The following is a 15792-nucleotide window of genomic DNA, read 5'->3' as shown; positions in this document are numbered from 1 at the left end:
GGGAGCAGAGTGGTTTGTGAGAGTCTTGATTTCTTGTGACTCCTGGAATTTCTGTGGATTTAAAAATAAAAAAAAGTAAAATCCCCAAGCCCTGAGTGGATATACAACATGGCAAAAAAATAGAAAAGACATTTTAAGTTAGATTGGTTTCTTTGTTTTTAACTTTTAGGCCTATTGCTGTTCTTTGATCACAAGAGTTGGCAATGTTTGTGTGGAATAGTGCTGTCCTTTCAACCCAAATTTCTGCTTTATCATGGTCTTTAATTCCTCATATTCAGAAATTTCTTCTGCTGCTCAGTAAAGAAGTCTGTTTTCCTCACATCAAAAGGATTTTACATAGAAATGTGACTTTTGGGACTGGTATATGCAATAGGCTGAAAAAGAAGACTGAGGGCTGACAACTTTTTATAAGAACACGGGATCAGCAGCTGGAGGAGAGGTAAGAGGTAAATCTGGGCTCAGTGACACTTCTTGACATAGAAGTAGAGGACATGTGACATGTCAAGTGATAAGAAATGTAGAGATGTTTCAGCTTCTGAAGTCTAAACTTAGTGGTCTGTTTTGGTTTCTCTTCTATCACAGATGTCCTTTGTGACCATGGCAACTCAAGCCACGCTGTTCACACCACTTGTGGCAACTGGAAGAGGTGGGAGAATGGCTCCCTGTACAAACTAACGAGCTCTTTCAGAATTTCCAGGAATTTCCTGTATAGGATTTGTGCCTGCTAGCTTTTGCAGATTGTTTGTGGGAGGCAGTATTGGATAGCTGACAAGTTACCACCCTCTGCTTCTCCTCACTGAAGTGGGAGGTAGCCCCTTGGTGTCCCTCAGGTGTACTACAAGCTTAACCTGAACAGGGGCAGCTGTGGTGGAAGAGAAATGCTGTAAAATTATTGAAAACAGTTACTGCAAGACTGACAGCTGTTTGGAGAGGGTTAATATGTTTTCAGATGTGTTTACCAGTGATTTTTGAGCAGTTTTGTATGTAGATTTGGTACTGATGCTTTTCTCTCACTGTCTTTGGCTCTAGGACAGCAGTGCTGTGTTCCTGATCTGGGTTCCCTGTGGAGCACATAACCAAAGGATTTTCCTGCTGCTGCTGCTTTGTCAGTGCATTTGAGCAAAAAAACCTAAACTAACCTTAACATCTTCCAGCAAACACACCAGTGTCATGAGCCCACAGTTAATTTCATCCTAATTTAAGGGTTAGTGTGGATTTTGTGTCTGTTCCCTTTTGTTCCTTGGTGGAAGGTTCTGATTAAAGCCATAGGTTTTAGCCATTTGGTTTTTATGACTTCTGAGCTTTCCTTCTGCAGGCAAACCATGGCTGTGTCTGCTGTTTGTTTTTCTGGAGCAGCCCAAATGTCCATGGAGGGAGCCCTGCTTTTTCCTTAGCCCTGTGCTGTCACTGTGGCAGCCCTCGTTGCCTGTCAGCTTTTCTGTCCACAGCAGCACACAGGAATTTTTATCCTCATGTCTGTGCTTATGTTGGTGTCTCACAGCAAAAACACAGAGTAGGAATGACATGATCCTTGTCAGCACTTTCACCTCATCCCATGAAAGACAGAACTGAAAAATGCTGAGACCCAACTCCTACAGCGAGTTATGGGAAATTGCTTGAGCGGTGATTTCAGTCACTGCATGTTGGCTTTGCTTTTCATAAAAGGTTGGTTTGTGGTATTATTACTTCTGTTTTAATTATTGCATGGTCTTCAGGAAATATTCTTACCTACTTTTTTCCCATTTTCCTCAAATGGGCTGTTATGTGCAGAGCCCTCTGGGCCAGGCCTTAGCTGGCACAAATTTCAGTTGTAAATATAATTGATCAACATGTCAAAATAAAAATCAATTCCTAAAATAGCTCTGACTCAGAGAAACAATTCATTTAGGAAAAATGAGAACAAAAGCATCTTCAGGACTAAATTTTTATGCAGAGAAACATGTTCATTTAGTAAACAGTAGGATAGAAGACCTCATTGAAAAAAACCTTTCAGTTGGAAACTTAGATCCCTCCCATTTTAAGTAATTGAAGTCAAGACCCTTTTCTAGCTGAAAAAAGATTTTGAAATATTTGAAGCCACGGACAAAGTTTATTTTTAAAACATATTTAAAAATTGCACAGTTATAAATACAGGTAAATAAATACAATTTAATATGTGGAAAAGAACCCAAGGAAGGCATGCTTCCATTACAGTACAAAAATACTACATTAAGTGTGGTGCTCTGCAAATAGTCATCTATGACCTTGATAAATTTAACACATCCAGTATGCACATCATTCGTTTTTGAGGAAATATAGATTATTTTAAACAGCAGTGCAGGGAAACACCAAATTAAAGCATCAGTAAACTATAGGTCTGTGTTTAATATTATACACAGCTGATAATGCACTAAGCATACAGAGGCAGAGTTACCTGTAGTAAGAAACTGACCTTTTACCCCGTATGTTCTTACATTCAGATTCTGGATCTGGGTCAGTACGAGCCTTTGTGAGGGAATGTAAACATTCAGGTGTCAGGCTGAGCTCCCACCTCAGCAGTGCTGCCAAGCCCTGCCCCTGCACTTCCCCACGGGCACCAGGAGCTCCGGGAGCACTGGAAGGGTGTGCAGCAGCAGGGCTCTTCAGATGGCCCTGGTGAAAGGATCTGCCAACCCTGTAATCACTTCTTTCCTCTACGTTGGCTTAAAAATAAAGCCAAAAGAACTGATGCAAGATTGCAAAGGTTTTCAAACAGTTTACAGCATATAGAAGAAGCCACACAGAATGCCTCTCAAAACTATATCGTTTTATTTTACTCTAGATATGTTATACTCTGATATATAAAATATATTTATAAATTTTTTTTTATTTTTCTGAATTTACAATAGCTTACTGATATTAAAAAGGCTATTTAAATTAAAGGTTTAGCCAATGTTGATGGCATTCTGTAAATGTAGAAGGGGAAAAGAGATCAAAGCACATCAAGTCTTGACCATGCAAGCTTGCTCAATGGGCTGTCACGTATTGCAAGCATTTGTAAAGTTACAGCATATTTTAGGAAAATTTAGATTCCTTCTGTCTCTTTACCTTGCCTAATACCTGTTACTTTGTGGGCTGAGGCTCTGAAACTTCCCATGGATTCTATGACATGCCTGTTTCTCGTTTTGCCTGCGTTTGTTCAAAGTGTCAGTGATCTCTTCATGCATGGCACTCCTGTTTTCTGATTTATTTCACCAGTCTGAAAATCAGTAGAACCATAATGAAGGAATCTGATTCTAGCCTAGGTAAGATTTGAATAGTAGATAATACTGTATTGCATATCCACCATTTTTATTTTTATTTTTTTTTCACAACGTGCAGTGCATTTTGTCTTACCACTTTTGTGAATACTTGGTATATTATTAACATTTATTACATAAATTCACTGTACAGACTGCTAAGCTGACAACACTGGTGACCAGAAATCACATTTTTTTCAACTGTGCAGGTAATTCATGCGAAAATAACTAATATGTCTCATTGTGCAGATGCATGTTTGGGCAAAAGAGATCTACAACCAATTTATGCTTTTCTCCATTTCTCACTGGCTCCAACAGACAATGATTTAGGCCTCAGGCTTTGGCTGTGCCAGTAAGGACAGCAGTTGTTATTTCTGCCATGGAGGCCTGTGGATGTTCCTAGGATACCTGGCTCTTCTGTGGTTGACACTAGAGATGGAGATGTGAAAATCCAAACCACCCAGATTCACTGTGAAAGCTGTGCAGATTTAGCTTTTTAATTCTTGAGAGGGTACTAAAACATGTCTGCAAAAGCTGTTATACAGATGTCTGTTATTAATTAAACACTTGGAGCAAACATGAAACCCACAATACAAAATGAATTCTAAGGATGGGATTTTAAAAGGGCTCTGTGTTTGGTCTAGTCTGTTCCAGACAATATGAACAACTCAGATTTGAGTCTGGCAGGTGCAAAGGACTTGCAAAGTGTTCCACAGATGATATGAATCAATAGTTTAAAATACCCTATGTGTGAGCCTTCTGCATGCATTCTCTAAACCCATGCTCAGGTAGCATTGCTGCATGCTCAGGGTTAACATTGCATAGTGGTTACTGGTTAATGTAGTTGCATGCAATATTGTCCTATGAGGTTTTGTGTCATTTGAACCTCCCCCTTGATATTTTTACAAGTGCTGTGATTTATCAGATCATAAGAAAATACCACTAGATACAGATATGTTTATGTGTGTGCCTAAAAGTCAAATCAGTTCTTCAAGCTGACATAAACCAGTCTGTGGCCACAAGGCTCCTGTGGTCATTCCAGTTTAAAGAGGTCAGCCAGAAATGAGCCTTTTGCCTTCATGGCAAAGCCTCACTCCCTGAACAACCCCTGTGATTCCGGTGCCTGTTCAGCACGTGCAGTGGTACCAGAGCCAGCCCTCTCCTGGTGACACCTGCATGTGAGCTGATCATGCAGAGTGCCGAGCACTCTTGTGCAGGCTCCAGGCTTACAGGGTTCAGCAGCTTGATGGATCAGGCTTCTAGGTCATAACTATTCCTAAAGCTTTGCAGAGGACAAGGACAGTCCCAAGCTGGAGTTAGGAAAACATTTCTTTTAATTGCATGAAATATAAAATTGAAAAAAAAATAATTCAAAAACTTGGAATCAGTTACCTGGCAGTGATAAATCACCTCTGGAAAAAGAGAGGAGTAACAAGAAAGGGAAACAGGGGTGGGACATGGTGATACACCATTGAAGCACTCTAACTGGGCCTCACTTCATGGATGCTCTACAGCATCCTGAAACATCTGAGTCTCTCCTCTGCTGAAAGCAGTAGTCTGTATGTGAAAATGCTTCCCTAGACCTGAGCAACTTTGTGTTTGTGATACCTTCCTACCCAGAGGAGTGGTGGCCTCGCCCCTGAAGTGTGAGACAGTGATACTCCCCTGGTAGTGCAAGGAATGCTGGCTCCCATCTTCCTTCCTTGCACACCTGGGCAGGGCAGGGATGGCAGAGGCTTTGACTTGGTCGAGCTCCCAGGGAGTGCTGAGAACAGGACCCAGATTTGCTGTCTCTCACTCTCAGGCTCAATCTGCTACTGTTCAGCACCCGCCTTATTTATCCCACCTCATGCTTGGTTAGAAGCACAAGTAGATGAATTTTCCATTCAGGTTGTTAATATGCTGCAGCCTCCTCACATATTTCCTCTTGCTGTTTCAGGCAAATATACAAACTTGTCCTGAATATTTAAGGAACGCCAAGAGGAGGTCAGCTCAAAGCTGTAGCTAATCCTGTCTGCTGCACTGACAGTGCTTGCAGAGGGGGCTAAAGGAGAATGATAAAGCCCAAGATCCTAAGGAAGTGCCCAGAAGCCCCAAGAATTGCTGGGCCTGACTTATCAGCCAGTCCCCCACACTGACCTGTCCAGAAGTGTGTGAGATATGCCACTTTCCCCTGTCATCTGCCTTGCTTCAGCCTTTCCCAGTGCCTCTGGCAGTGGCACATGGTTGACTGGCCACAGGCTACCTACAACAGGAGAAAGCAGCTGAGATAGTCTCCAAGGCCATGCACATCTTTGGACAGGCTTTGTAGCCCATGTCCTGTGCAGCAGAGCTCAGGTGGGCTGGGACCAACCCTTCCCTGGGAAGGCAGAGTTCAGCCCTGGTGAGTTGTCTCAAGGTTACACACAACTCATGCAGTCCCATGGGTGTGGACATATATCAGCAGATAAATGTAGTTTTGAGCAGTGCATCCCAGGATAAATTGAAAGCTACCTACTTAGTCTGTTCTTTCTGGACAGGCTTGGACTTGCATAAGGTTTTCCTAATAATTTCTGTGTTTCTCATCCACAGGCAGGAGGCGATGTTTAGTGAACTGCCATGAGAATCAAATACCCCTTGTCATTCTGACTCTGAGAAGTACTTCTTTTTTGTTGTTAATTTCAAAGATATAAAAATAAAGTCCCTGAACAGCTAATTCCTCTGGGTAAGCACTGATTATCCTACACCACAGCATAAAGGATATTCTAGAAGAACTTGTGTGATGGCAGGGCATCAAGCAAACTCTAAGCACATATGCCTTTGCTTTACAGCCTCTTCTCAAAGCTGCCTCCCTTCTCTCTTATCACTTCCCAGATTCAATTGCACTGCACCTTCTGCTCTGCCTTATCAATAAAGAGCTGTCATCACACATCGCTGTCAAAGCAAAAGAGCAAACTGTTGTCAGCAGATATGCATACAGCAGCCCACTTAGCTAAAGTGACATTCCCAGGCAGTCCCATCCTTAGAGAAAGCTGCAGGAATCAGTTATGAAACACCTGATAGATAAACAGGAATATATGTGTAAACAATGAATCAATAAAGAACTCTCAAAAAATTTTAGTAGCTTTTTTGGCATTTCTCTTCAGTGGGAGAGTGAGGGGCAAGCCTGTTATTTTTCTAATGACAATTATTTTTATTTAACAACCTATAGATGGTGATTAGATGCAGTGATTACACTGTCTTAGATGGAATTTTCCTTTAAGTGGTGGCTCAAAATAACAGACAGCTGCAAGAAACTTTAGGTTTGTACTGGTGAAACTGTCCAACTCCCACAGAGCATCTTTCCCTGTGATCTGTGCAGTTGGATTTCTTTTTTTATCCCTCTGAGCTGGATTTTTCTTCTAATGTTGTTTATAGGAAATGTGCTATTTGTCCCACTTTAACACATTCCAGTAGCTACTCTGCACATTGAATTCCTGACCACAGATCAACACATCTAATTACACTTTTTATCTTTCACTATTCAGGAAAAATATTTAAAATACCAGCAACTCAAAATCACCTCCTAAAAATTTCTCTTCCTTCTTTGATTGACACATTCATCCTGAGCTAAATGTGTTTGATTATAGCAGAATCAATCCATTCATCAGGGATTGGTACTGCCCCAACCCTGCTCCCCATTCATCCAGCCAGGGAAAATGAAGATAGTGTGTTTATATACACATTTGTAAGCAGCTACACATACTGGTGTTATCTAAGGATTTTCTCTGGTATCATGGAGGTTGTGGAGACTTTTGCTGCCGTTTGCCATGAAAGCAGGATCAAGCCTTGGGCTCAATCCTACAAGCATTATATAGACCAGTTTCTTTAGGGAAAGTTCTCCCTTGAGAGTGGTCTGCAGGCAATAACTCCTATGAATATTTTTCTTCATTTTCAATGAAGATCTGTAGCTTGTTATGTTCTGAAATGACATTTGCATACAACATGTATGTGCATGCACATGCATGTATATGTGTAGTACCTGATGGATGCATATAATAATCTTTCTAGTTAATGCAGTTTATACTCTATTTGCATTTTTAAACATAAGAATATTGAAAACCCTCTCATTGCATTTCAGGAAATGATATTTGGTCCTCTCTGCCAACAAGGCTGTCCTGTACATTCCATTGTTGGTGACTAAAATAAAAGCATAGCACTATTTTACAGGAATAAAGATTAAAGTGCGTAAGTACACAGAAAAGTGCAGACCCTGCCACGAGCTCCATCAGGCTGTCCCAGATCAAGGACAGCTGGTTTCAACAGTAACAATTCCAGAGCAAATTGTCTCTTCTGCTGGCAACACTTGGCTTCCCCAAATGTACCTGGCCTCATCCCACAGCCCTCCACGGACTATGTTCCTCTTGACATTGCACATGGCTTATGAGCCTGCAGAACTGGTCCCAGATTAATCCAGGTACCTTTGGAAGCAAAAAATTGATTGCCAGCTAATAAATATATTAAAAACAAAACACATCCTTTTTACATGCCTCTACTTTCAGAGCTGTGTTTGAAATGGACCTTGAGAAGATTTTTCATCAAAGAAACCAAAGGATAGGGAATCCCCACTGTGGGGCAAAGTGGTGTCAGCATAGTGCAATGAGCTATTAAGCAGGTTCCTTGGATGCACTGCTTGCCATTCTAATGTGCAATAACCATTATCTAGGTTTCTTCTTAAGATACTTTTCTTTTTACAGCTGTATGTACATAGAGAGATAAAGCTTGCATGGGATGAAGATTCTTCAGAAACTGCTATTTCATCTAGTTCAGGGCTTTGTCCGATTAGCCACAGCTCATTTCAACCCTTTGAATTTATTTACACTGTTTTTGTGCTTTTGAACTTTTCCTTTATGAATAATGTCTGAAGGAATTCCCCTACTGATCTACAGTCATGATCTTTTGGAAAATGTGGTCATTTGGGGATGAGTAATAAAAAAGTTCTCTGTTTCCTAACACAATTTAATCAATTTTTGAATCCTTTTTATTACGGCTCTAGATTAAAAGCTCTTAAGAGAATGTCTAGATCACCCACGTTGGCAGCTTGGAATAGTTCTGGCTGGTCCATCATAGACAGAGCAATCCGAAGTGCTGCCCAAATATTGCCTGATAGAGCGGGGTGAGGAACCTGCTGTTGATTTCTGCTTTTCCTTTGCAAACTGAGAGCAGTGAGGAAATTGCTGACAGCCTCTCTGTAGGGAAGAAGAAGAAGAAAAAAAAGGATAAACAAGCAATGGAATTTGCTTAACAACTACAGGCAAACTTTCTAAAGTTCCATGCCAGGCTTAAATACATTATTTTGCTATGTTCTTCAGTCCCTTTGTGTTGTTCTTGCTTGATTTTCATCAATCAGGAGGGCATGGCTCGGGTAACACAAAACTCAGTCTACCCAAACATTTGGGAATACTGCCCCTGTTGCAGCAAAGCTCCCCTTCATCTTCCCTGACTTAACCTGAGAGCTGGGACCCTGGAATATCACCTTTATTCCTGAAGGATGTTTTTGATGGCATGGATTACTTGAAGCAGTTTAACTCATTTCCCTTTTAAAGATTGGCTCTTTCATTTTCTTTCACAAAACTCTTAAGAGCAGGACTACTTTAAGTGCAAGAACAATCCCACTGATTATAAGAGTACTTGCACGTAAAGCTACAAAAATGCTTTTTAGTCCTTTGTAAAAAGTTACAAAAACATTTTACAATAGCTGAGATTATGTAGATACATTCTGATTATTTTTTTCTTAGATACCCCCAGCTTGAAAATGAATTTTCACTTGGTTGTTGTGATGCCTGACTTTGTTGGCACATTTTTCATACTCACCTGTACGCCCCTAGGTTGATGCAGCTTATCCCCAGGTTGTATCTGGACCTGATGAAGCCAGGTTGTATTTCCAAAGCTCGTGTGTAGGCCTCCACAGCTTCTTCACTGCGATCCCCGTTTGCCAAGGTTGCCCCAAGGCGGTTCCATAATGTATAGTCCTGGTGAGAAAATGAGTTTTCTACTGTAGGTGTCAAGAACCAGACATAATACCTCATTTTGGCTTGCAAAGGAAGGAGGACTACAGAAAATAACAGTATTGTATCTTAATTGACAAGGAATGTGAGGTTCTGACTCATGATCACAGGCAACTTTATATATCTAATACCATTAATCAGCTCACAGGTAGGAATTGGACATGCATAAATATCTTTCCAAAGAGGGATGTCTTGTAATTAACATTTCTATTTCGAGTCTTAAAATTTTAATGGCAGAAGTGGCATGTCATTAATAATAGCCTGATCCAGACAGGAAAAAGGAAATGGCCTGTAAAGCTAAATTTTTTAAAATGTAAAAGTATAAAATGTACCTCTGGTCGAACCGTTAAAGCAGCACTAAATGCATCTATTGCTCTGTTAAATTCTCCATTCAGATGAAAAAGAACCCCAAGTCCTGTCTGCAGGTCAGGGTCTATCATATCACCATTCTGGTGAGCAGCCTCCAGGTACAAATCCTTTACTTCTTCAAGTAATGAGCTGGACAAGGGAAAAAAATAACTTAAAGATCCATCATATGGTCATTTACAGATATTTCAATGTTGATTGCATAGCCTGAAATTAAAATCTTTGTAGTGGATTTATCAGAAATGTTATACTCCTAAAATTTGTGAATGAGCTTCTTCACCATGGCCAAGGTTTACTTCAGGGTGCTGTTGTAAACCCATGTCTGAAATAAGAAAAGTTCATGTGTGAAATGAGGTCAAAGAACAGCCATGAACCCAAGTGGAGTGACGCGAAGGTTTATTAAAAGTATTCAAATTAGATAAGTTTCTCAGACATAAAACAGGTCTTTACTGGCAAAAATAGTAGTACTTTTAAGAGGAATAGATAAAGGACCAGCCAAGACCCTTGAAGGAAGATGCCAAAACATAAGAAGACTTCTGTGCCCACTGTAGCTTCTAAAAGCCTTTGCACTGACAGCACCAGCTGTCAGCGGGGTGAAGCCAAAGTGGAATAACACACTTAGCAATTAAGCAGAACTTGCATATTTTATTTTCACTCATACGAAATTATCTTGTCAACCCAGGACTTGTAAGTGATGAGGGTAAAACATAAGGCCTGTCTTCAAAATGACAAGCAGTGAGATAGCCTGAGTGGTTTGGTTCTCTAAATCATGTTTATGCCTTTAATGACTTTATTATGCATCTTACAGTCCAGAGGTACTTGTTTAGTGTCCTCATGAAATGATGATGAAGGGCTGCCAAATGATGATTTTTTTGTATTTAAGATGACTGAAGATAAATCAAATGGCTGTGTTGTCTCTTGGTTAGAAGCAGAACAGGTTTTAAACAAGCAGGTTCCACCTCTCAATATTCTCAGTGAACTTAATTTGCACTGCAAAATTGTTCATTCCTGGATTCTACTGGGTTGGGATATGGGAAAACAGTAGGAACAATGAACAGCAGGAAAAACACACACATGTAGAGCTGGATAAAGGCTTGGAATACATGTGGAAGCAGCTGAAGGATGAGTATGCAGGGTGTGGGAATGCAAAGGCAGGAGACAGGGACAGAGGAAAGTGATGGGAGTTGAGGAGAAATATCCTTTTTTAGTTGGTTTTTTTTTTAGCTTTTTTTGGGTTTTTTTGGGTTTCTTAACTTCCAGGGATGGTGTAAAAGATAAAGCCTTCAGTCATTAAATCAAATGTTCTCTGTTGGCTTCCCTCTCCTGCTATTAGAGAGACATTAGAGACATTAAAGACATGTTCTTCCATTAAGGGGAACAGGCTGGATTTCTGTAGAACAAGGGGACACAGCAGGCACCATCAGTCCTAGGGATATCATTAGTATTTCCACCATGAGGTTTTCCACTGCATTTACCTTTCATCTGCTGTCTTAGACATCCTCCTGGTAAGTGCTGGGGACCCTTTTTTGCTTCTCACTATATACTTGTATTTTGGATTTTGCTTTATCCAGTTCCTCAGGGCTTGGTAGGCTTCCTGTTGATGTCCAGTGTTGGTATAACTCACAGCCAGGGCCATCAGAGCTTTCAGGTTGTTTGGCTGCAGTTCCAAGCACCTAGGCAGAAAATAAAAGAATATATTAAGATATTTCTGCAGCCAATCACAATGCTTGAATTGTTCCAAAATAATTCATGTAAAGAAAATCACAATCATCACTGTTGCTCTTTTTGAAAATGGGATGAGCAAGCTCCTAAATCAAGCACCTCTTAGATTTCTATCGAGGTAAGCTAATAAGGGACATATAAACAAGATTGAGTATCCTTAAGTGAAATAACTTCATGGTTATCAGTGCTGATGCAATGGAATATTGCTTCAAATGGAAACATAAAAACCCATTACAGAAAGATAATAATAATGCTGATATTTTGGAGCTCACATTTTATGTACAACAATTCTGTGATCTTCACATCTCCATCAGCCTAAAAATGTTGGCAGTTTAGCATTCAGCAGCTGAAGGGAGCTCACTCCAATTAAGAAAACCTCTTCATTAAAGGACAGACTACAGAAAATATGCCAAGTGGCTGGAATGTAAAAGAGGCACTTCATTTGCATCATGCCTAACTCATATTTATCAGGCCATGTAACTTTTCTTTTGTGCATGCACTTAAATTACTCCATGAAATATTGAACTTATTTAATAAAACAGAAATATTAATTACTAGTCATCCCTCTGAAGTCACTGGGAGTTTCTGTATCTGTGTCAATGCTCTACTCTGCTAAATTAATGCTTCACATTCCAAGACAGGAATGACATTAAATATCCCCAGGTCCTCATTACCCAGTGCTCATCAGACCCCAGATTTAGGACTCATCTCCCCCTACCTTTGGAGGGCCACGATGGCTGCCTGCTCATTTTCATTTTCTGCTTGTGTTATACCCAGGAACTGCCAGGCCTGCAAAAATAATAATCATTTAATTTGTTAAATATATCCAACTGCAAACAGAGTTCCAACCATTATCACTGTTAAATGCAGGGGTGAGGAAAAGCAGCAGATATGTCCAGCACTAACCACAGATTTTTCTACAGTGTGCACACCAACAGTTCCAGTCAATGTAGTTCTGAATATCTTCAGGCCTAATAAATATTTACGGTCAATGAATGCATGGGTATTCTGTCAGTGTATATTCAAATGCTGATTTCTTAAATTTGAGTTACTGCACATTTTAAATTTTGCCACAATTTTATGGAAAATAGAGAAGAAGAAATATTTAGTTGTATATTATATATATTAGGGGTTTTTAGGGAGCTTCTGATTCTCAGCTTTTTTAAAATATGCTGTTTAATTTAATGTAGCAGTAGATTCAAAGAGCCCTAGATACAGTATAAATATTTTTAACATTTCACAGAAAACAGACTTTAAATATAAACTAGTTGAAAATAGCAACAGTGAAGAAATTTATGTAACTTAAAAAATTTTTTCAACAGTCTTGTTAAATCAGAAATATTCATCTTTTTTATAGCAGTGTTTACAAGATAGTTTGAAAACATCAGGATATGAAGGGAAGGTTTGAAATATTTCAAACAACAGTATTTCAAAAACAGAGTCTCATCCTACAAAGAACTCATTGTTATCTATTTTAAGGCACACATTAATTCATAACCCTTAGAATCCAATGTTTCAGTCAGTCATGAGTGGCAAAGGTTTGAGCCCAGAAATCATTCCATCATTCCATGCAGAAGGGAATTCCCTTTCCCTTTGCCAGGAAAAGGCACAGCAGCAAATACCTCGGCATCGTTGGGCTCTTGGAGAATTGCAGCCTCCAGGTATAAGATTGTAACAGGCAGGTCACCTTCCTTCATTTTCTTCAGTCCTTCCTCAAAAGCACCAGGCCAGTCTTTGAAGGGATTGTCAGTGTGGAAATAATAACCCTGGAGAAGAGAGATAATGGGCCCATGACGAGTGACAAGTTGCAGGGAATGACAAGTCTAAAAAAATGCAATGACTCACTATTTTCCAGCTGGGTGTAAACAACCTTTGTTCCGTGGAAGTGGCACGAGCTCCCCCATGGAATTTCAATGACAAAAAGTGTAAAAAGTCACACCACCTGGCATTTATGTTTCTGCTCTCTTTATTTTGACTTTAGCTCCATTTTACTTACTGGTACTTGTGCTGGGCTCTCCACCAAAGATAATGTCAACAACTCAAGGTGCCTGAGGAGGAGCAGGACTGAACCTCTGAATGCAGAACACCCAATGTGATGAGCACACACCAAGGAGCTGACTCCCTGCAGTGCTCATAACCTAATGGCTGCTCAGTTGAAATCCTGAAATCTTCAATTAACCTTCCAGAACAGTGCTGCAAGCACCTGAGTTTATTTTAGTATTCTTTTAAGTTTTGCCTTTTTCTCTTGTTAAGAGTAAACTCTTAAGTTTTTACACTGCAGTGTAAAGAGTGTGTGGTAATATCAGCTGCATAACAGAAATCCAATTAAAATATGGAGTGGAAGGAATGAAGAAAAGGAATGGAATCTCCCTAACTTCTATCCTCAATAGTGCTGGCCCAGGTATTTTTATTTGCTTTTCCTTAAGTGCCTGCCTTCAAAAGTGCCCATAAATCCAGACCTGCTTTGTGATCTTTTCAGGTGATTTTAGGCTGTGTTCAAGTCTAAACATATTCTCACTGCTCAAGGTCTTCTAATCTGCCCCACCCACAGGCAATCAAAGAGGATGAGCTCTTTGGGGTAAAATTAGCTTTCATGTCCACAGAATTTCCTTGGGTTCCCTGGAAGAGCTGAGGCTCATCTCAAATTAGCACAGGGGGGATGTACTGCAATAAAAAACTTGGTGTTACCTTCTCAATGGTTGAGATAGTGACTTGCCCTGGTGCTTCCTGGTTCTCTGAAATCCAGTTTCTGCGAGCCATTTCTTCCCATTCTGCTTGCATTTTATCCCAAAACTCTGTGTCAGACTAGAAGAAAAGGAGGAAAAGAGAAAATGAACAACAAAACTTTAAAATTAAGGTCTTTTTTTTTTTGAAAAAAACCTTTTGTATTTCTTTCTATCAGTGGTCTCAGTGTCACTTTTGTTGAGCAGTATTAGTGCTATTAATAATCACATGGACTGAAATACTACAGCTCCTGTTTAGAATTTCATATAATTAAATTTCATCTCTTATATTGGAAAGCATTTTGTCAACAGAAAACTCTTTATCTCAGAGGCAGCGTATGTCCTGTTTGAAGCAGGATTTGCAGGAGCTTACACTGCATCTTATTGATGCTAACAGCAAATTGTTACATAAAATTTGAAGGCAATTAATGGTGCAAGTCCCTGGACAAAGAAAAGAAAGAAAAAAAAAAGGAAAAAAAAAGAAAAAAATCAACTAAGTGCATATGCAAAAGAATAACAATAGATAAAACAGTTTAAAGAGAGCAAGCATTGCTTACTTTGTATATTCAGCATAATTTTCAGCTAAGAGAAAGAGAAATGTCAAAGTTTAGAGAGAGGGTGTTTGCATAAGGGATGTAATACAAATTGGGCTTTTTGACATAGTGGACAAATCTTAATGCTGCATTGTATACTCTGCTGGTGAGAGGAATCTACAAGAGATTATAAAATCACACAGTAAGATTAATATTCAGCTCAAAGATGAGAGAAAAATGCACATACAAGGGAAACAGAAATTATGAAAAACAGATGAGATTTAGGACAACGAATGAGATTAGCAACGACCAGAAGGAGGGAACAAGTGTGGCTACTAGAAAATGATGCCAAGAAATAGAAATAGAATTAAGGAAGGGGAGAATCCAAATTGAGGTGCTACTTTTTCAGCCTCCACACACCAGTCATGGGACTCTGAAAAGGCGATCTATAGCAGAGTATTTGCAGAGAACTACAAGCCTTTCCAAAATTCTCCAGTTCCTACAAGGACATGGCCAGTGTTTCAGTGAGCTGGCAGCACTGGGGGCACAGTTTCTCAGCTTATTTATATCAAAGACAGCAGCACAAATAAATCTATTGAGATTTTGACAGAACCATTTGAGAGCGAGGTGCTGATCAAAATTAATTGGAGGTTTTGTGAACTGGTCCGGATAGTTTTGTGGGAATCTTTGTTACAAGGCTGACAACTTTGGTACAGCTCCACAGCCAGAAATGACTGGAAAAATAGAGCTTAGATTGTGATTTCATGGTTTGCTGCAACCCTCCTTAGGTGCTGGGGAAAAGGAAAGCATACCATCTTCCATCCAGGAAGAAATTCAGGATTGTTTGAATTCTGTCTTCAATACAGGATGGTCAGAATCGTACAGTCATTGGATGTGTGAAGGTATCTGCTATGTTCCTCAGTGGAAAAGAAAATAAATTGGGAATCATTCACCCTTGGAGAGGAGATTTCACTCCAGGTAATAGAAGTGAACTGCCCCTGACCAATCTGTTACACAACTTCAGGATCTGCTCTCATGCCAGACTTGAAGAAAATACATTCATATAAAGAGTTGTGAGATTGTACTGAAATGTCCATTTAGGGTTTGAAAAGGCTGGGATGAGTCAGATCACTCCCTCTTTAACTCCTATCAGCTATGACCAGAG

The 15792-nt window shown here is 39.8% G+C and overlaps 1 protein-coding gene across 13 annotated transcripts in view; it reads right to left on the bottom strand.

The window, feature by feature from the left end:
- Positions 1-3292: 3292 nt before the first annotated feature.
- Positions 3293-15792, bottom strand: part of PEX5L (peroxisomal biogenesis factor 5 like) — a 105921-nt gene continuing 93421 nt past the window's right edge. For all 13 annotated transcript variants that reach the window (XM_086844125.1, XM_086844117.1, XM_086844119.1 and 10 more), the window contains 7 exons: positions 14060-14176; positions 12994-13137; positions 12090-12160; positions 11125-11322; positions 9616-9781; positions 9090-9247; positions 3293-8464 (listed from right to left, as the gene is read on the bottom strand). In XM_086844125.1, coding sequence (XP_086700251.1) covers positions 8260-8464; positions 9090-9247; positions 9616-9781; positions 11125-11322; positions 12090-12160; positions 12994-13137; positions 14060-14176 — 1059 coding nt within the window. In that variant the 3' untranslated portion in view covers positions 3293-8259. The remainder of the gene's footprint in view (positions 8465-9089; positions 9248-9615; positions 9782-11124; positions 11323-12089; positions 12161-12993; positions 13138-14059; positions 14177-15792) is intronic.

The sequence above is a fragment of the Cyanistes caeruleus genome, chromosome 10, assembly GCF_971803275.1.
Source record: "Cyanistes caeruleus chromosome 10, bCyaCae1.hap1.1, whole genome shotgun sequence".
Lineage (NCBI taxonomy): Eukaryota > Metazoa > Chordata > Aves > Passeriformes > Paridae > Cyanistes > Cyanistes caeruleus.
Note: the sequence above shows the minus strand (reverse complement) of the source record. Positions and strands in the feature narration are given on the sequence as shown.